Source organism: Podarcis cretensis, assembly GCF_951804945.1.
Source record: "Podarcis cretensis genome assembly, chromosome: 4".
NCBI classification, from domain to species: domain Eukaryota; kingdom Metazoa; phylum Chordata; class Lepidosauria; order Squamata; family Lacertidae; genus Podarcis; species Podarcis cretensis.
In genome coordinates this window covers 6922417-6944543 of record NC_137173.1, presented here as the reverse complement: position 1 = coordinate 6944543, position 22127 = coordinate 6922417, and the positions used below count along the sequence as shown (strand labels likewise).

General features: G+C 44.8%; 2 protein-coding genes across 2 annotated transcripts; one reads left to right on the top strand and one right to left on the bottom strand.

The window, feature by feature from the left end:
- Positions 1–603: 603 nt before the first annotated feature.
- COA4 (cytochrome c oxidase assembly factor 4 homolog) lies at positions 604–1112 on the bottom strand. The gene has a single exon (XM_079974277.1). The coding sequence runs from the start codon at positions 1100–1102 to the stop codon at positions 839–841; it is 264 nt and encodes an 87-aa protein (XP_079830403.1). The 5' UTR covers positions 1103–1112; the 3' UTR covers positions 604–838.
- A 1885-nt stretch (positions 1113–2997) lies between these two features.
- PAAF1 (proteasomal ATPase associated factor 1) lies at positions 2998–20682 on the top strand. The gene is made up of 12 exons (XM_079973980.1): positions 2998–3183; positions 4882–4922; positions 5903–6006; positions 6608–6697; positions 8368–8466; positions 9535–9685; positions 10898–11092; positions 13002–13093; positions 13724–13839; positions 14733–14815; positions 15364–15446; positions 20019–20682. The coding sequence occupies exons 1-12, from the start codon at positions 3137–3139 to the stop codon at positions 20094–20096; spliced, it is 1179 nt and encodes a 392-aa protein (XP_079830106.1). The 5' UTR covers positions 2998–3136; the 3' UTR covers positions 20097–20682.
- Positions 20683–22127: the final 1445 nt, after the last annotated feature.

The following is a 22127-nucleotide window of genomic DNA, read 5'->3' as shown; positions in this document are numbered from 1 at the left end:
ATCAAGACCTGAGCTGTAATGTGCCCCCTGAGCTGGGCTGCTGCTCTCACGTCTGGTGGGGGACCTGTCCCATCCTGTCGTGAAGAAATATTCAGCTTCTGGCAGTGTTAGAAACTGGGATAGAAAAACAATTCCCCACATGGCTCCTGGAACCTGGGTTGTGGGTGCCAAAGCACTCCAGTAGTGTAGCCTCAAAGACAACATCTGGATTTTGAAATCAACACAAATAAGAGCTCTCTAGCAGATTCCGTCCCCATTCTGTGAATTGGTCTTAAAAGCAGTTCCGTGTGCATATACAACACCAGTCTGACCTGCCCTAAACTATTTCCCCCCAAAATCTGGTTAAACGATAATCTAAACTCCTGAGCAATTATCAAATCCAGTGTGGGACAGGGGCAGGATTCATGAATGCCAACTAAGCAGTCTAGTCCAGGACCGCAGTTAAGTTTGTACACATTAAGGGACAGAAAATAATTGAGAGTGATAAGGATGTGCTTATCTATCTCTACAATAACTTCATCTTTAGGTAAAGGTAAAGGGACCCTAACCCTAACCTTCATCTTTAGAAAACCCCTAAACGACAAAGAAAATGAAGAAGACATATAAATTCCACCTTTTATTTTTTGGCAAGAAAGTTAAGTTTTGCTTGTTCTGTTAAAAAACCAGAAGAATTTAGCCAGGGGATTACTGCAAGAGTAATCCATGCAGTTGCTTCCCATCTCTTTGAACCACCTCCCACAGCAACCGTTTCCCAGGGCTCAACCTCTGTGCTGCACTGCCATTATTTAAATACTTCCGCCAAGCAAGGGAACTGCCCTTTGTGCAAAGCTGGCTCTTGTCAGCTTGTGGTTTGATGCTGTTTCTGTCTTCTGAGCAGCTCTGCCATCCTCTGCTTCTCATGTGCCATCATGCAATCCTTGAAGCTCTTCACCTGCTCCTGGCACTTGCGCCAGTCCTGGTGTTCAGCCATGCACTCCTGCACCGCATAGTGGAAAGAGGCGCAGCCGGTGCGGGAGATCATTTTGTCGAAGGGATCTTCCTCTTCCTCCTCCGCTTTGGGCTTCTGGTTCCAGTTGTGACCCGAGGGGTTGGCACTTGACATCCTGGTGGATCTGGAGGGAGGATGAGAGAGAAGGAAATGGGCATTTAAAAAAAGCAGAGAAGGGAAAGAGCGCCCGGTTGTCATTACAGCTGCTTGAACAGTACCTCCTAAATACTTGGAGCTGGATAAAGGCATTTTATAAAAGCAGTACAATGTCTCTTATCCTCTTAAACATAAAATAATGCAGAGTTTTATTCACATTTGTGAAAGTAAGCAGGGAAGGGCCATATGATTAGTAGATTAAGATTGCAGTCCTAACCCCATTTACCTTGGAATATGCCCCACTGAATTCAATAGGACTGAGTAAACATGGAACGCCCACCCACCAGATGTCAAAGAGAAAAACAACTACCAGACTTTTAGAAGACATCTGAAGGCAGCCCTGTTTAGGGAAGCTTTTTATGTTTAATAGACTATTGTATTATAATATTCTGTTGGAAGCCGCCCAGAGTGGCTGGGGAAACCCAGCCAGATGGGCGGGGTATAAATAATAAATTATTATTATTATTATTATTATTATTATTATTATTATTATCATCATCATCAATGTGGTGGGTTTCGTTAACTGAACTGCAGCCCTACTTTCTCTTTCTCAGCTCTTATTATTGTTTATTGAGTTTATATAGTGCCCTGTACCCAGAGAAATGATAACATATATAATCAGAATAAAAACAGCTACCCAATAACCCCGTCCTGAAACGAACCACATTTTAAAAGGGTATAGGATGTCAAACAGATCAACCAAAGCTCTTAGGTAAAGGTAAAGGGACTCCTGACTGTTAGGTCCAGTCATGGCCGACTCTGGGGTTGCGGCGCTCATCTCGCTTTACTGGCCGAGGGAGCCAGCGTACAGCTTCCAGGTCATGTGGCCAGAAGGACTAAGCCGCTTCTGGCGAACCAGAGCAGCGCACGGAAAGCTCTTAGGTGGTAGTTATCATTATGCCCTATACCAGGCATCCTCAGCCTCGGCCCTCCAGATGTTTTTGGCCTACAACTCCCATGATCCCCAGCTAGCAGGACCAGTGGTTAGGGATGATGGGAACTGCAGTCTCAAAATATCTGGAAGGCTGAGGTTGAGGAAGCCTGCCCTATGCCCACAGATCTCACAACATAAAATTACAATATAAAAACAAACAAAATACATGATAAAAATAAGAACAGAAACAAACCAATCATCCGCCCTGCCACAACACATTTAAAAGGGAGTCGGATATGGTTATTTTGCCTTATGAATGGAGGGAATGAGAAAGAAAATGGGAGCACAGTGCATAGCTGTCAACGTTTCCCTTTCTTTAAGGGAAATTCCCTTATTCCGAATAGGATTCCTCGCAAGAAAAGGGAAAAGTTGACAGCTATGGCACAGTGTATTTTGCATGTGCAATATACTGAATTTGCCACACTTTGCATTCAAAGTTTCTTTCTCCTCCACTTTCCTGACAATTCTCCTGGATTACTAAAGTCAAAAGTAATAACTGAAGCTTTTCCGGTACGTTGATGTGAAGAAACTTCACTTGCGGATCCTTAGGCTGACTCCGCTTTTTGCATCATCTGGAGAACTTGCCTTATATATAAATAGCCTTCCTGCAACTTAGCCAATTCCCGATCTGCAGGAGGAGCTGGGGGACCCTCTCCTTTTTACTCTTGGACGGCTATAACCTTACTCGGGAGGAGTGTGCTCTGCGGAGAAAGGCCAAGCACGCGCGAGTTACGCGGAAATGACGCCGTCGTCGTCCGGGCCGCTCCTCCGGTCTCCCATCCGAAAGCTGTCCGGGGCTGAGCCTGCTTAGCTTCCCGCGCGCGCCGGGCGCCCCGCCCACCGAGCTACGCAGGCAAAAAAAGAAGAGACCGCCCGCCCGACCGCCCGCCCACGCCCCGCGGCGGCCTTCCCACGCTCGCCCGCCCGCCCGGCTCCCCTCGGCCTTGGGCTCCCCTGAGGCCTCCAAGCGGGCCAAGCTGCTTCCCTGGTGGGCGGCGCCCGGGCCTTCCGGGGGGAGGGCAGCGGGATGCGCTTTCCGGGGAGGGGCCCCGGGCAAGATGGCGGCGGTGGTGCGGATCCAGAGCGACTGGGACCAGGTGCTGAGGTGGGCGAGAGGGCCTCCTCGCGGCCACGCGGGGGCACCTGAAGTGTCGGCACCTCCTGCCGCCCCCCCCCCGTTTTCAGTGCCCCCCTCAACCTCTGCTCCCCCCATGACACCTTGCCCTCATTCTCAGTGCTCCCTCAAACCTATCGAGTGCTCTGCCCCCCATTTCAGTCCCTCCTCAAACTTACCTCTTCTCCTTACTTTGCCCCCAGTTTTCAGTGCCCCCTCAAACTTATCTCTGCTCCCCCCAGGACCCCTCGCCCCCATTTTCAGTGCCCCCCTCGAACTTGGCTATTTTCCTCCCTCACCCCTCCATTTTCAAAGCTCCCTCAAACTGTCTCTCTTGTTCCCCCATTTCACTGCCCCCTCAATCTTGTCTCTCCCCCCCAGCCCCTCATTTTCAGTGCCCCCTCAAACTTGCCTTTTCCCTCCCCCATTTTCAATGCTCCCTCAAACATGTCTCTCTTGTTCCCTCTTGACACCCCCCATTACAATTCCTCCCTCAAACTTGTCTTTTCTCCCCCCCAGCCCCTCATTTTCAGTGCCCCCCTCAAACTTTGCTTTTTTCCTCCCTTGCCCCTCCATTTTCAGTGCTCCCTCAAACTGTCTTCTCCCCCCTTGTCCCTCATTTTCAGTGCCCCTCAAACTTGCCTTTTCCCTCCCCCATTTTCAATGCCTCCTCAAACATGTCTCTTCTTCCTCCTTGATCCCCATTTTAGTGCTCCCCTCAAACTTGTCTCTTCCCCACCTCCCTGTCCCCCGTTTTCAGTGCCCCCTCAGATACATCTCTCCTCCCCCCCCACTTGAACTTTCACTTGTTTTGCAGCCCCCTTCACATCACCTGCTGCTGGTGGTCCTTTTGGCAGTCATTCTCCCCACCTCAAAGTAGGGCAGACCATTCATGGGGCTCCAGGAGTTGAGTTTCCATCTTGGGCTCACCTTTTTGAGTCAAGCACAAAGGAATCTACCTGCCTGCCTTCGCCATCCTTTTCCCCCCACCCCTCGAGGTTTTGTTTTTTCCTTCCAGAAGGGTTGCCTGCTTTGACTTGAAAGGTTTTGCCCATTTTCTTTCACTGCCCTCTCCTTGGGTATGGTGCCAAGCTGCTCCCATAGTCTGCCCTCCACCATCTGTCATTTGCAACCTCCCTTCTCCCACCCCACATCAAATTTTGGGGTTTTTTTTGTCCCTTAAATGCTCTCCACTTCCCCCAAATACTTCAGCCTGCACTAATGATAATAATGATGAAGTGGCCCCTCCAACCCCTTTAGCCTTGAATGAACTCAATAGCTGCTCCTTTCCAAACCTCAATCTACTTCAGTTTCATTAATGTATAACCCCAAATTTTTGCATCCCCTCCAAATTGATGTCAATGTTTTGTGCTCATTTTGGCCTGTGAACCCTGCGTCTTGTGCTGCCCCACAAACTGAGTAATTGACACAGGAAACAGGCTGCAAGTTAACACCCCCAAATCCAATGTCCTCTGATCCCCTCCAAACTGATGCCAAGTGAGCATTTGATCCTTCATGCTAGGGATAGCCAACATGGTACCTTCTGATGTCGTTGGATCACAACTTCCCTTAGCCCTAGCTAGCAAAGTCAGTGGTACGGGACGATGAGAGATGTAGCCTAGCAACATTTGGAGGGCACCATGTTGGCTGTCCCTGCTTTATGCTAACTGGAATTTCTCATCTTTGCAGGAAGAATGAGGAGCAGGCTTGGCTAAGCTGCAGCAGCCCAGGTGAACAAGAAGAGTCTTCTACCCCTTTTGTGGTGATACTGTACAGTTCCATTCTCTTTGTGTTCAACCAGCTCTCTCTCCACACTTTAGCTTAAGCTCCAAGTTCCGAAATTCTGCCAATATTCAAATCCTGAGTTAGAGGCATGGCTTTTCCACCAGCTAATGCCATTTGTGAAGCTGAAATAACAAATTTATCTATTTTTTAAACAAGCCAAAATCAGTTTTAGATGAAAGTCCTACTGACAAAAAAACTTCAGAATTATAAGCCATTGGTACTTGGTGAACATGGAGTTTTCTTGGCAGGGATACTGGAGTGTTTTGCCGGTTCCTCCTCCAGGTGGATCACATTTGGTCAAAACTCTCCACTATGACCTGTCCATCTTGGGTGCCCTGCTTGGCATAGTTCATAGCTTCTCTGAGTTATTCAAGCCCCTTTGCCACAGCAAGGCAGTGATCCATGAAGGGGGAGAAGACTCCCTGGAAAAAACCCTGATGTTGGGAAAGATGGAGGGCACAAGGAGAAGGGGACGACAGAGGACGAGATGGTTGGATAGTGTTCTTGAAGCTATCAGCATGAGTTTGACTAAACTGCGGGAGGCAGTGGAAGACAGGAGTGCCTGGCTTGCTCTGGTCCAAGTGGTCACAAAGAGTCGGACACGACTAAACGACTAAACAACAACAACACTTGGTGGACAAGTGTGTTAGAGTATAACAAGCCTCATTCTCTGATTTTCTCTTATTTGATTACTGTTTATTTATGTTAGTTTGCTACAAATGGGAGTCACATAATAAACCTGACAGAACTGTTTGTGAATCATTAACTAAAAGTGGATCATATTTGTCTCTAGCTAGAAGAGGAACTCATGTTGAAGATCTCCATTTAAAATAAAACCTAAATAGATAAGGATGGCTTTATAACGTACTGTCTAAAGTATTTAACACCTTTTAAGTCTTTTGTTTGTGTTTTTTGCATGCTGTAGGAAAACCTACTTTGTATGGTAAGCTGACTTGTCAGGGGGTGAGGTCAGATGGAATTCCTGAAGTTGTAGCCTCTGAAGGATTTGTTGTCAGTGAAATAACTAAGGTACGGTCACTTCCGTCTATGAGGTTGAAGGGCAGACTAGTGGCTCGTAGCAAGAACAAAGATAACTCTATGGTTTTCTATGTGAGATTTATAATCTGAACTTGATCTGGATTAAATTGAGGTGGGGGGGATATGGGATGTCATTTTGACGAGGATGGTGTCCTGTGCAGATTATATAAAACATACATCCATGAGCAGCACTGAATTCACAAGAAACTGCTGTGTGGGAGTGCCCTCTGTCATAACTGCATTTTTTTATATTTTGCCTTTGGACTGTCACAGCCCCAATTCAGATTACTTTATTTTCTACTGGAGGAATAAAATGCTCTCTGGTGGCCTTAGAGCAACTCAGAGCTCATTTTCTTAAATAGCAATACTTTTTTCCGTTGGGGTTCACAGTATAAAGCAACACTCAAAATTACTCATTACGGCAATGGTTTATTTCATATCTATGATATTTAATAGAAACATCCAAAATAATTGTGGCTGCCTGCTTTATTGTCTGGAGTTTTCACCACATTAGTTATTGGGTTTTGTGATGATGGGTCATAATCAGCTTCTAATAAATGTTATCTTCTCCTTTCTGTTCTACCTACTCCAGAAAAGTCTGCTGGTTTCCTGCCCTCGTGAAAATGCCTCCACCAAATTTCTGGCGCCCTACACAACCTTCTGTAGAATCCATCAAAAAAGCGTAAGTATTTTTACGAAGTGGTTTTTCATAAGATGACTTTAAATGATGATGCAGCTTCAGTTAATTAAATGAGTTGCAGTGTTTTTCGATAACTTGTCAGTGCTGGGCGTATGTGCTGTGGAAGCTTGCCACAGAAAACAGCTGTACACCACACTACACACACACACACACACACACACACACACTAGTTACAGATGGTACAAGAAGTCTTCTCCCTCTCAGCCCAGAGAGGATTATTTGCTTCAAAGTCCTTGCTGTGTTAAATTCCACAGCCAAGCTCCAAGTGCAGCTTCTTTGAAGTCCTGCAACTCTTCACAAAGTCTTCAGGCTTTCCCACAGTTCCAATTCCTCTTCTTCAGACTGTTTCACAATGTCTCACACCAATTATCTATCCCACCACACCAAATGCTAAACTCCCAAGTACAAACTTGTCTATATGCTATACAGGTAGGTATGTTCTTCTGTCAGATGAGTGACAGCAGAAATTCAAAGTCATCTTGGGAAGGAGGTGGTCAAGGCTGGGGAGGACATGTCCAGTGCCAGGGGGGCAGGGGGACTAAGATTTTGTTGCATCATTTGCTCCTGAAGGAGCGTCTCCACCCCCATCGTTCAGCCCGGACACTGAGGTCCAGCTCTGAGGGCCTTCTGGTGGTTCCCTCACTGTGAGAAGTGAGGTTATAGGGAACCAGGCAGAGGGCCTTCTCGGTGGTGGCGTCTGCCCTGTGGAACGCCTTCCCATCAGATGTCAAGGAAATAAACAACTATCTGACTTTTAAAAGACTTCTAAAGGCAGCCATGTTTAGGGCAGTTTTTAATGTTTGATGCTGTATTGTGTTTTTAATATTTTGTTGGGAGCTGCCCAGAGTGGTTGGGAAAACCCAGCCAGATAGGCGGGGTATAAATAACAAGTTATTATTAATTTATTAATATTAATATTATTATTCCCTATAAGCTCATGTAAGTTCAAAATGGTTTTTGCCTGCTATTTTATGCACAGTTGTATATCATCTGTATTAAAGGTAAGGTAAAGGTACCCCTGCCCGTACAGGCCAGTCTTGACAGACTCTGGGGTTGTGCGCCCATCTCACTTAAGAGGCCAGGGGCCAGCGCTGTCCGGAGACACTTCCGGGTCACGTGGCCAGCGTGACATCGCTGCTCTGGCCAGAGCCAGAGCCACACACGGAAACGCCGTTTACCTTCCCGCTGGTAAGCGGTCCCTATTTATCTACTTGCACCCGGAGGTGCTTTCGAACTGCTAGGTTGGCAGGCGCTGGGACCGAGCAGCGGGAGCGCACCCCGCCGCAGGGATTCGAACCGCCGACCTTTCGATCGGCAAGCCCTAGGCGCTGAGGCTTTAACCCACAGCGCCACCTGCGTCCCGTTCATCATCTGTATTAGAGGTACTCAAAAACCTGGCAACCATTTTTGATTGTTTAACTGTTTGATTTGATCTTTTATATGTCTCCTTGAATAGCCTGTGTTTTACAAATTGGCAGTTTAATTATATGGAATAGAGATTTCTCAATAAACTCATTAGCCTATACATCGTAATACATTAGTAATACATGGACTGAACTGTATAACATGCCAGCGCCCATGCCAGTGCCCATCAATATTTCACTTTTCTAGATTGTGGTCATTTATTCATTTTCTCTTCCTCTCCATCTTAGATTACTTGCCTTGACATTTCTAGTGGCGGAGGACTTGGAGTATCAGCCAGTGCTGATGGAGCTATGAAAATTTGGCAGGCTGCTAATGGAGAAATAAGAGTAAGACCAGTATTGAGGTTGAAATTCGCCTTTAAGAAACCTGCAGTCTAAATCCTTGAATGTTGAACTAATCCCTGCCCCCCTCAAACTGCTGTTCAAACTCCAGAGTTTTAATAGTCGTTTGATATCATTGGGAGAGAGAGAGAGAAATAACACGATAAATCTTAAGTGTGAGTGCACCTGTGGATCGCGGCAAGGAAGTTGTTTCTGATATTTAACCTAACCCTCCTTTCCTGTAATGTATTATTGCTGCATGTTCTGTCTTCTCAGTGGGTAGAGAAATCTACTTCCCCCCTACTTCTTTCCATAAAGGAATTGGGATCTGGTCTCCTTACCATGTTGAGGATCATCTGACTTCCATGTCACAACACTCTGACAGGATAAAAATCAGTTCAGGAAGTCAACTATTATCTTACTTCTGATCCACCCCCTTCCGCCTGACTGCTTTCTGTATAATGAGTTTACTAACAGTGGCCCAACTCTCACTGTGATGCTAACCCAGTGTCTGGACTACAGTTTCAGGTAGCAGGTAGAGTCTCACAAAAAGAAATATATTGGGGGAAAGGCTAGACTATGAAACTTCTTCCTGACATTCTAGTTGATGTAGGTTTTTGTTTTGTTTTTTTTAAAATCAAGATCCCACCTGCAGTCTTAAGTTGATGCAAGTTTAGCATCTTAGTGAGAAACATAGCTGTCAACTTTTCCCTCTTCTTGCAAGGAATCCTATTCGGAATAAGGGAATTTCCCTTAAAAAAATGGGAAACGTTGACAGCTATGGTGAGAAATAGGTCTGCTGTGACCTGGAAATCTCAGGCATATGTGTACCTTGTTTGGGCAGCTGGCCTAGATTTAATTACCCTTGATTATGGTTTTAGGATGCTTCCAGAACCTCAGTGTTATAATCTCTGCAAAGAAACAAAATAGATGATGACAATCTAGGATGCAGTGATGTCATGGAGGCCGTGTAGCCAGCCAGTGTGCTTGGCAAATAAGATGGCTGTTGCTAAGTAACAAGGCAGAGGATGAGATGAGGCTTTTAACCAGCTTTCAATTCTTTTGTCTTCCCAGAGATGTCTGGAAGGCCACGTCTACGATGTGAATTGCTGCAGGTTTTTCCCGTCAGGCATTGTGGTCCTGAGTGGAGGGATGGATGCTCGGCTAAAGATCTGGTCTGCAGAAGATGCCAAATGCGTGGTAACATTTCAGGGTCACAAAGCAGGTACAGGAGATTGGCAACTGAAATAAATGCAGTTGTAATAGCAGCTGAAGTTGAGTTAAGCTCCAGGCTGGAGAAAAAGGCTGGTGTTTCTCTTTTGTGGCTGGGCTGATAAGGTGTTCTGAGCACCTCTACAGCTCACCACCTAAACGAACTTGGAGGACAAGGGCAGTTGTACCTGGTAGCTGCGGCATTCCAAAGCTCAGTGCAACTATAAAGATGGCTCCCACTCTACTCTCCAGTTCCAGACTTTGAGGGGAGGAAGTCAGCAGTGGCATGGTCCCTGCCCCTCGCGCATATGCACAGTGTGAGGTCAGGGATAAACGCACTGGCAGGACCCTGGTGAATACAAGCTAGCTGTCAGCCAAAAACTCCTGATCATCTGTCCTGAAAAGCTCAAAGTTACAGATTGCCAAAATTATTCAAATTCATCTTACGTACACAGTTATCAGAGCCAGCTGTCTCTTGCTGGAGAGATTTACCACAGCAGAATTGAGCAGATACAAGAATTTGTAGGATTGGATTTATTTTGTTTTATACGTAAATGTATCAGCAGCTGTGGACAGCTGCTTCTATTAGAATTAATGGTGTTATTGGAAAAGAGTGAACGCTCTTCCTTGCTCGTTTCACAAAGGCACTTTGTTGGCCACTGTAGGAATAGGATGCTGGACTAGTTGGGCCATTGGCCTGATCCAGCAGGCCTCCTCTTACGATCTTATGTTCACTTGTAATCATTTGCTCTTGACCTATTATAGCTAAGTGCTAACACAGTATGGAATTTTGCAATTGCACAACAACAACAACAAAATACATTTGAGGCCCCAGATATCTGAGATTAGACTGGATTTTCATCTAAACTAGGCTCACATCCACACCATACATTGAAAGCACATGGCTTCCACCTAAGTATCTTGAGAACTGTAGCTTACCCCTCACAGAGCTACAATTCCCAGCACCCTTAACAAACTGCAGTTCCCAGGATTCTTTGGGGGAAGCCACATGTTTGAAATGTATAGTGTGGTTGTCACCTAGATGAGCTGGCAAATCTTCAACCTTCTCTTTGGTTCTCTGGGGCTGTCTTAGCTGCTGACTCCTTGCTTTTTCCTTGTGGTGTGCTTTGGTCAGGATTATTGGGAGGGGGGGCGGAATTGTGTCAGACAGTGTGGATAGACTTCTTTTCCCTTTCCCACGAGCGTTTTCTTTGCCGCCCCGCAGGAATTCTGGACACAGCCATTGTGGATCGGGGAAGAAACGTGGTCTCAAGCTCTCGGGATGGCACTGCACGCCTCTGGGACTGCGGGACATCGTCCTGCCTGGGTGTTGTCGCAGATTGTGGCTCTCCAGTCAATGGTGTCGCTTTGGGTGAGGCCGACAACACCTTAAACTTGGGCTCTCCCGAAAAAATACCCAGTAAGTTAACAACATTAAGCAAGTGTTCTCTTCTTTTTTAAAAAAAAAAAAAAAAGCAGAGGCACGTTTTATGGTCATAAAGTCATGCCAAAAAGTTGCACACCTGAAAATAACTCCAGGTTTTATTTTGGCTGTAATTCATTGCTGGGAGAGCGGAGGATGTTTTGTATTGGCTGATTAGGCAGGGCCAGACCAGCAGGGGAGGAGCTATAGCCATGTGCCACTGACCTTTGAGCACAGGAGAACCCAGGTCCGGTTCATGGGTGCTTAGTCCTGCATTGGCCATGTTTACAATATTGGGCTCAGTCAGACTTTCCCAACCTGGTGCTGTCTCTCCAGCTTCTTTGGACTACAGTTCCGACCAGCCCCAGCCAGCACGGCCATGCGAGCTGCGGCTTAAGGAGGTTGGTAGTTCAATAACATCTAGAGCAGGCACGTCCAACTGACAAGAGACTGCAGTCTACTCCCAGTATAAAAATTATGGAAGTATGGAAGTGATCTACCCATGAAGGGGGGTGGGATGCCAAAGTTGTTGACCTTTTAGGGAGGGAGCAATCCAAAGTTGTTGATTTTTTTTTAGGAGAGGAAAATTGCTCACCTAAAAAACGATGCAGTGCTGACAGATTTTCTAACCCATTTGACGCGTCGGACTAACACAGTGGCAGAGCAGGGGGGCGGAGAATTCCCTTGCATTGCTTTTCACTTCCGCCAATATAGAGGGATTGACCTCTCGATCACGGTTGACCGGTTAGACATCCCTGATCTAGAGGGCTCCAGATCTGGGGGAAAGCTGGTAGACCAGTTCTCCAGCTCAGTATAAATGGAGCTTCATATGACAAGTGTAATAATTAAAATATATTAAAGATAAGGCTGAAGGGTAACATTGATGCTGACCTGTTAACTTTTTATGGAGAGGTTTGTGGTCCAACTTTGTTAAAAAATAAAGACATCACCTTGCCAACAATGGTCCGTATAGTAAAAGCTATGGTTTTCCCAGTAGTGATGTATGGAAGTGAGAGCTGGACCATAAAGAAGGCTGATCACCGAAGAATTGATGCTTTTGAATTATGGTGCTAGAGGAGACTCTTGAGAGTCCCATGGACTGCAAGAAGATCAAACCTCTCCATTCTGAAGGAAATCAGCCCTGAGTGCTCACTGGAAGGACAGATCCTGAAGCTGAGGCTCCAAGACTTTGGCCACCTCAGGAGAAGAGAAGACTCCCTGGAAAAGACCCTGATGTTGGGAAAGATGGAGGGCACAAGGAGAAGGGGAGGACAGAGGACGAGATGGTTGGACAGTGTTCTCGAAGCTACCAGCATGAGTTTGACCAAACTGCGGGAGGCAGTGGAAGACAGAAGTGCCTGGCGTGCTCTGGTCCAGGGGGTCACGAAGAGGCGGACACAACTAAACGACAACATATATTCATTCAATCAAATGAAGTTTGAAAAAGCATACTGAGAGCAAGGACAACCTTATGCACACCTATGTATGCACTCACTCATTCCTTCTCACTCCCTACCATTCAAAAAAATACATTGTCAATCTTTGACCATAGCATCTGGGCACAAACACACTGTGCTTAGTGAGCAGAACTGAAGGGGCAAATTCAACTCACTAGGTTTGGTCATTCACATGTCTGTCCTGTTCCAAATACATGAAAAGCAGAGTGTTGCTTCGAGAACATTTCTCCTAGTCTGGCTCACTTCCGGCAATGTGGAGCAGGGATTAGGGAGGTTCTGTATCTGGGATGGCAGGGAAGTAAAATAGGTGAGTGTCCTTATGTAAAAATCAACCACGTGAGCCGCAAACATGGTTGCTCCCATCACCCCTAGTTTGGCCATGATTCTGGCCTTTAACAAACAACAAGGTGAGCAGCTGCTAACCCTAACAATGTTTCTTTCCAACACAGGTGAGCGTGAAATCGGAACAGAAGGGAAACTCCTGCTGTTGGCTCGAGAGGACAAAAAGCTGCAAGGGGTGGGGTTGCATAGCAGGCAGCCGGTAAGATATCACCGTGACCATGTTTAATGTTGCCTTTTCTGCTGTTATTTGTTTTGAGCCTATCAACAGACACAGTGCAACAACCCAGCCATCGAAGCTGATGGGGAAGATTCGGAATCGCTGTGATGATTTGTTCCAAAAGGACTGGGGCAAATTTATACTCTATATGAAAGAAAATTGCAAACGGTTGAATACGTTTGTAGGTTTAAGTTGAAATGTTTGGTAATGGGAAATTAAGGAGCTGATTTACTTATAAGTAGGTGATTGTTAAAAGATTGATTTAAGGTAAAAAAGTGAATTTAGGAATGTGGAGAAATTGGTAATGAGATATGGAAGTCTGCTAGAGGGAAGGAAGGAGGTCGATGCTTTATTTAAGCAATGTCTTAAGTGATGAATTATTATTTTTTGATATTGAAATGTAATAAAATAAATTATATATATAAAAAATGCAACAACCCAGCCAGATCTACCTCTGGTCAGAGGCCAGTTAGGAACATCCTTTTTTCAACAGAAATTTCAACTGCCATTTTTCCTAGCTGCGCTCTCTCTCTCTCTCTCTCTCTCTCTCTCTCTCTCTCGGAGTAGGATCGCAATCTCCTTTTCATTCCCTCTTGCCTGTTTCCTCCTCAGGTTTTTCTGTTTGTTGGCTCAGATGCATTTAATTGCTGCACGTTCCTCTCCAACATCTACCTCCTTGGCGGCACGCAAGATGGAAATATATACCAGCTGGATGTGCGAAACACCAAGTGAGTAGAATTGAAGGGCAGCTGTTAACATGGCCTTAGGAGCATCGTTGCTGCTTCCCATGTTACTCCAGCCATGCAGGTCACTGGGGAAGGGCTGTAAGCTCAGTGGCAGAGCCTCTACCGAAAGCCCTGGGTTCAATTCTCAGTGGCTGTGGCGATCACACAGGGTCCCCGGACGTTTCACCGTCTATTGTTCCCTGTGCCACCACTTTATTTCCCGCTGCCACCATCCAGGCCCTACCTGGTAAAATACTGAGTCCATTCAGGGTTAAATTGGAACATAAACTTCTGTTTATTTATTGCAGTTTAACAAGCGTGTGGTTTCATAAACAGTATCGGTTAATTACATTCTTGGGGGGCCTATCCAGACCTATAACTTCCGCTACCTGCTCTCACTCACTAAATCACCTCTCAGATATTGACTTGTCTTCCTAGCTCCTAACTGTTCCTGACTCAGCTTATGTCGCTACACTAACTCAACCTACCCACAGACTCTATCCCAATTCACTCCCACTCCAACCAACCACCCAACTCCTAACAAACTCCCCCTTCGCCCCTCCCAGAGCTGGTTTTATAGTCCCTCTAACTCCACCCCCTGGGTTCTGATTGGGTAACCTGTTTAACTATTTCACCTCCAGCACTCATATGTTAACGTCACAGTGGCATCTCCAGGTAAGAGTAGGAGAGACTCCCTGCTTGAAACCCTGGAGAGCCCCTGCCAGTCAGTGTAAGCAATATAGAGCCAGGTGGAGCCGTGATCTGGCTCTGATTCAAGGCAGCTTCTTATGCTCCCTATACAACATGGCCCAGTTTATTTCTCTCTCTAAGAAGAATTCTGACAAACTTGTTATAGTGTGACTCTTTGTGATAAAAGTTCCTGCTGCTCTCTCTAGGGCTCCAGTTCGTGTTGTCCATAGATCAGGAGCACCAGTTCTTTCTCTGCTCCCTTTTAGAGATGGATTTATTGCCAGCCAAGGTAGCGCTCCTCTTTTCTTTCACTTACCGAGTTAGCATCCGTCTTGTCTTGGGAGACAATGGAGGAGGGCGCATGGGGGCGGGGGTGAAGTCAAATTGTTGGAACCATTAACGGACCCTCCTGAATTTCTTGTACCGTGAGTTCTCAGCTGTTAAGAAGAAGTCACTACAGTCAAACCTCGGTTCCTGAACAGCTCCATTTGGAATGTTTTGGCTCCCGAACGCTGAAAACCCGGAAGTAAATGTTCCAGAGGGTTTTTTTTCCCCCTACATTGACTTTGCCAACCGCTCTTTGATTCTTGGTTGTCGAACGTTTCGGAACTGTCTTCCGGAACGGATTACGTTCAACAACCGAGGTTTGCCTGTATTCTCCATAGACAAAAAGCCTTACAGCACTGCACTTGAGGATCCAGCAGGTTTCTCACATTTGATTTCTCAGTATCTTGCTCCGGTGGGTGGGCATCATAATGACATTGGTATGTAGAATGTGAAGGCTTGCGATGTAAACTGCAGTTTCTTGTCTTTCACATGTTCTGCATCTCTTTCCAGGTGATGGAACCTGCTTTATTATGCAGCAAGATCTCGACCATGTGGCTGAGCTCAGTGGGCCAGACTGTGACCCCGTATACAAGGTACCGTACCAGGGGAAATGCCCGCCTTGGTCTTGGTCTCGGCAAAGGGAGTTTCTGCCTAGAGAAATCACGGAAATTGCTGCTTAACTCCAGGGAAGAAGGGAAATAGGAAAACTCAGGGAATAAAATTGTGATAAAATGTTTAACTATTATTTTATCATACACGCTCATTCATAGAATCTCAGAATCATAGAATTAGTACAGTTGGGAGGGACCTGAGAGCCATCTAGTCCAAACCCCGGCAATGCAGGAATCTCAGATAGATCATACATGACAGATGGCCAAGCCTTATGAGTATGTTTCACCTGGAAAAGAGACTGAGAGGAGATATGATAGCCATTTTCAAATATCTCAAGGGCTGTCATGTGGAAGATGGAGCAAACTTGTTTTCTCCTACTCTGGGGAGTAGGACTCGAATTCACGGCTTCAAGTTAAAAGGAAGGAGATTCCGACTAAACATACAGAAACATACAGTAAGAGCTGTTTGACAGTTTAATACAGTGGTGCCTCGCAAGACGAAAAGAATCCGTTCCGCGAGTCTCTTCGTCTTGCGGTTTTTTCGTCTTGCGAAGTAAGCCCCTTAGCGGCTTAGCGCTATTAGCAGCTTAGCGGATCAGCTGATAAGCGGCTTAGCGGATCAGCTGTTAAGCAGCTTAGCGGATCAGCTGATAAGCGGCTTAGCGGATCAGCTGATAAGCGGCTTAGCGGATCAGCTGATAAGCGGCTTAGCGGATCAGCTGATAAGTGGCTTAGCGGCTTAGAAAAGGGGGGGGAGGGGAAAAAACCCGCAGGAACTCGCAAGACATTTTCATCTTGCGAAGCAAGCCCATAGGAAATTCGTTTTGCGAAGCACCTCCAAAACGGAAAACCCTTTCGTCTAGCGGGTTTTCCGTCTTGCGAGGCATTCGTCTTGCGGGGCACCACTGTAGTCACTTTCAAGAGGTTGTTGACTCTCCTTCCTTGGAGTTTTTAATGCAGAGTTTCAATGACTTTCGCCCTGTGGCGTTGACACCCATTATAATGAAATGTTTCGAAAAACTGGTGAGGAAGTGCATCTTATCTTGTCTGCCAGTGGGACTTGACCCTTACCAGTGTGCGTACAAGACAAAGAGATCCACAGAGGATGCTGTGGCAATGGCTTTACATGCTGTCCTGACTCGTTTGGAGAAGCAAGGGAACTACGCGAGACTCTTATTTGTAGACTTTAGTTCTGCATTTAATACTATTCTTCCGCATAGATTGGTGCCCAAATTATTAGACCTGGGACTTCCACCATGTTTGTGCAGGTGGATATTAGATTTTCTATCAAACCGTTCCCAAAGGGTCAGGTTGGGTTCCCACGTCTCTGCGGATCTCATCACGAATACGGGGACGCCGTAGGGGTGCGTGTTGAGCCCGCTTTTATATACGCTCTATACAGCTGACTGTGCCCCCAAATACCCCAGTAATAAGATCATTAAGTTCGCAGATGATACAACGGTGGTTGGTTTAATCACGGCTGGAGAGGGGGAGGCGGCCTATAGGAAGGAAGTTGAGCAGTTGGGGGAGTGGTGCAGGAAAAACAACTTACTCCTTAACTTAAAGAAAACAAAAGAGATCATTGTGGACTTTAGGAAATGTAAATTGAATATTCAGAGTTGGTCTCTAAGGTGCTACTGGACAATTTATTTATTTTATATATTTCTACTGCATCAGACCAACATGGCTCTGATGCCTACCTGAATCTTACTTTTAAAAGACATCTGAAGGCAGCCCTGTTTAGGGATGTTTTTAATGTTTTATGGTGTATTGTGTTTTTAATATTCGGTTGGTAGCCGCCCAGAGTGGCTGGGGAAACACGGCCAGATGGGCAGGGTATCTATGTATGTATGTATGTATGTATGTATAATTAATTAATTAATTAATTAATAATTATAGTGGGAATATGTGTGGCCAGTTCAGAGGAATTACTGTAATTTAACGTAAATGTTAAGTGTCCTTTGATAGCGTCTATTCTATTCAAAGTACACAGAGAGATCTTTGCCACCGGTAGGGTTCTTCTCCTTCTTTTCATTCATTCAATATACCACCCTTTTTCAAAAGTTCCCAGGCCAGTGCACAACAATTAAAAATGCTTTACAGAACATCAATGATAATTTTTTTTTAATTCATTATATTACATCATACATTAAAACAAACAAAATAGACATACAAAACACAAACACGCAAAGAAGAGATACTTTTAAAAAAAAGAGATAATAATAAAGAAAATAAAAGAAATCGACTTCCCTTCATCTCGGTTTTGGAATGTGTTATAAAATTTTTCTATCTGCAGTTTCTTTTCCTCAGAGAACTCTTTACGTCCCTTGCGTTATATCGTACCTACTGTGATTTTTAGATTTTTTACCTCTGTTTCCATATATACCATAAATTTATTCCATTCTTTATTAAACTTTATGCCTTTTTGGTTTCTTATTTTCTGTGTCATTTTTGCCAATTCTAAATAATCAAATAGTTTGGATTGCCACTCGTTTATAGTTGGGATTTTTGATGTCTTCCAGTTCTGCGCTATTAGTGTTCTGGCAGCCACTGTTGCGTACTGGGAAAGTGTTTGATCTTCCTTTTTGATTTCCTCTCCAATTATCCCCAGCAAAAAGGCTTCGGGTTTTTTTATGAAGGTATATTTGAAGATTTTTTTAAATTCATTATAAATAGATTCCCAGAATTTTCTAATTTCCTCACATGACCACCACATATGATAGAAATCGCCCTCCTTGATCTTACATTTCCAGCATAATTTATCACCAGTTTTGTACATTTTTTTCCAATTTTACAGGCGTGATGTGCCACCTGTACATCATTTTATACATATTTTCCCTGAGTGTTGTACAAGCCAAGAATCTCATACTTTTATTCCATAATGCCTTCCATTTATCAAACTCTTATGTTATATCCGAAGTCCATTGCCCATCTCACCATTACCTCCTTTACTTCTTCGTCCTTGGTGTCCCATTCAAGCAACTGGCTATACATTTTCGATAGTAGTTTTGTTTTGCTTTCTAATATTTCAATCTGGAATCTAGATTTTTTCTCACTCATCCCATTCTTTTTATCTTCGGTCCACATAGAATTAATTTGGTGAAATTGGATCCAACCTGCCAATTTGTTTTTTATTTCTTCATATGGCCTAATCTTCCAACCAGTCTCTGTTTTTTCTAGCAGGTCTTCGTAGGTCCATCTTTCTCCTTCGATGTTTGTTTTTTTTATTGTCAGGATGTCAATTGGCGATAGCCACCAAGGAGTCTTTTGTTCCAGTAATTTTTTTGTTTCTTTCCCACACTTCTAACAGTGGCCCTCTAAATATATGGTTGGAAAATCCTTTGTGTACCTTTCCCTTATTACGCCATAGGTAAGCGTGCCAACCAAATCTTATATTAAATCCTTCTAGGTCTAACAGGTCTTTATTTTTCATAACAATCCAATCCTTAACCCAACAAAGACACGAGGCTTCATAGTATAACTGTAAATTTGGAACCGCGAATCCTCCCCTATCTCTTTGATCTGTAAGTAATTTGAATCTAATTCTTGGCCTTTTTCCTTGCCAAATAAATTTAGAGAGTATTTTCTGCCAGTCTTTGAATACTGATGCTCCCCTAATTATCGGTATATTTTGGAATAGGAATAACAATTTCGGTAATAAACTCATTTTAATTGCCGCCATTTTTCCGAACCAGGAAAGTTTTATTCTGTTCCAACTATCCAGGTCCTTCCTTATTTTTTTCCATGTAGTAGTGTAGTTATCTTCCATCAAATTTATATTCTTCATCGTTAACCAGATTCCAAGGTATTTTACTTTTTTAGTTACTTTAATTCCAGTCTGAGATTCAAGATGGTTTTTTACCTCTTCTTTTCACATTTTTAGTCATCATTTTAGTTTTTGTTCTATATAATTTAAAGCCAGATAATTTTCCAAATTCTTCTAGCAAATCTAACACCTTACCGACACTCTCTTTTGGATCCTCCAAAGACAACATAAGATCATCGGCATATGTTTTCAATTTGTATTCTTTCACTCCAATTTTTATTCCGCGTATCTCTTGCTTTATTGGCGGAGGGAGCCGGCGTTTGTCCACAGACAGTTTTTCCGGGTCATGTGGCCAGCATGACTAAGCCACTTCTGGTGAACCAGAGCAGCACACAGAAATGCCGTTTACCTTCCCGCCGGAGCGGTACCTATTTATCTACTTGCACTTTGACGTGCATCAATGATAAGAATATAATAAAAAACATGCTGACAGACAGCCTAATAACTGGGAAACAATGCATCCGTCCCTGCTTTATTTATGGTTTTAGGTAAGCGTAAAAGACCGAGATAACAATTAAACCTCCTAACGCAATACAGTTCAGAGCTGGTAAGATCAAACTTCCCAGGCCCTTGCATTGTAAAACAAAAAGCCCTATAACATACATGAAAAATATATATACAGATCATAGCATGGGAAGGCGTCAGTGTTAAGGAATGAACTAATCCAGCTTCTTATTTGATTCTAATAATACCACTTCTGAAACCTCTTTTCTTACTGTCTTTTTTAGGTGGCCACATGGGAAAAACAGGTGTACACATGTTGCAGAGACGGAATAGTGAGGAGATACCAGCTTTCAGACCTCTGACTTTACGAAAGCCATGAACACTGCGCTATGAATGCTGGACGCACTTCAGGGATTACTTACACACCTATTTGAAACAAGTCATATATCCGTGTCCCCCGTTTCCAGGACTTTGTACGGTAGCGTGAATGGAGCGCACAGGCGTGAGATGTAGGGACCACGCTGAGACAGCACCCAAGGCCAAGCTGTAGGTAACCTTCCTGCCGAGCGATGTGAACACGGCAGCTCTGAAAGTTTAACGCCGTTTCCCTGCACCGAACAGCACAGAAAGTTTGTTGGGTTGATTGTGCCCTTTTTGTGTTTGCAAAAGTGTTTTTGATATCCACTGTGTGGCTGGTGGTTGCTCCTAAGTGAGGGGAAAGGAGCTGATGTGGGCGAGGAAAAGGGAGGCCAGCAGATGTCAATAGAAAGGGGTGTGTTGCTCAGGCTCGCCTGCTTCTTGTCTTGAGCTGCAAACTGCAGCAACCTTTTGTTTCCATCTCATGCCCTCCTTCCAGAATTACTCCTCTGTGGCAATTCTCACTGCCCACCAGCAAGCAGTCTGCTAGTTGTAAGTTTCCATCTTCAAATAAAGCTGCTTTGATCTCAAGCTGTTTGCCCAATTAAGTTGATTCTCTCGGGATCAGCCCTCATTGATTTTCTTTTTAATCCTCTTCTCTTACCGTTCTTCGCTTGCTATTCATCTTTGATTCCCAATTGCAGAGAGTTATTTTTTGTCATTTGAGGCTCTCACCAGGCCTCCTTTCATCTTTGACAAGACAAAATTAGGGTTCAGCTCTCTCATCTGACCTCATAACACGGAGCGCAAAAATTACTTTTCAGGAGCTACGCAGGAAGAGCAGCTTGTGGGGTCTATTGCAGTCTGGTGGGGCCGAAAAACTCACTAAGCTATGTTTATACCCTGCCCTATCCAAAAGACAAGAGTAGATAACAAAATAAAAAGAAACAAAAGAGTTAATTCAAATGAAACAGCTGAAGATATGAGAATTAAATTCTTCAATCTGCCATTATGTTTGCTAGTGCTGATGGGAGTTGGTAGTTAAGCCAAGGCTTCCCCACCTGCCGTAACTTAACAAAGACAAAATCGCAACACCAGTTCCTGTAACTTCTTTGTTGATGGAGAGAGTGATCAGTCAGGAATCTGATACAAGATGCCAAGGCAGTGGAAGTTGCTCCCAGTACCTGTCATCTCATGGAAGCAGCTTAAGGTCCAAATGGTTTACTGTTGTGGAAGATAAGGCTCAGTCAAACAGTTCTGGATATAGATACAGACATACACAGATACATACAAGTATATATATTCCTCCATATAAATACTAGCAATTCACTGTACAACACCGGACAAGTAATACCAACAGACTGACAACTCAGACTTATAGACAGACTACTGAGCTGACATGCATTGAAACCAGATGGGAGACTGAGCACTGGGCTACTACCATAGCAATTGGCTTGGCCTGCAGGGTACCTACAATTAGCTCGTCCACTGAGTGATTTACTCTCATGAATGTTACCATGTCCAGTTACTTCAACATGATCAAGTAAATGTGTTTGAAGTGGAAGACAGGACAGGTCAGAACATTTGTCCGTTTAGCCAGATTTTTATTACTACTACTACTACTACTAAAAAGGTAAAGGTACCCCTGCCCGTATGGGCCAGTCTTGACAGACTCTAGGGTTGTGCACCCATCTCACTCTATAGGCCGGGAGCCAGCGCTGTCCGCAGACACTTCCGGGTCACGTGGCCAGCGTGTCAAGCTGCATCTGGCGAGCCAGCGCAGCACACGGAACGCCGTTTACCTTCCTGCTGGTAAGCGGTCCCTATTTATCTACTTGCACCCAGGGGTGCTTTCGAACTGCTAGGTGGGCAGGCGCTGGGACCGAGCGACGGGAGCGCACCCCGCCGCGGGGATTCGAACCGCCGACCTTTCGATCGGCAAGTCCTAGGTGCTGAGGCTTTTAGCCACAGCGCCACCCGCGTCCTCCTCCTACTACTAATTTATTATTTATACCCCGCCCATCTGGCTGGACTTC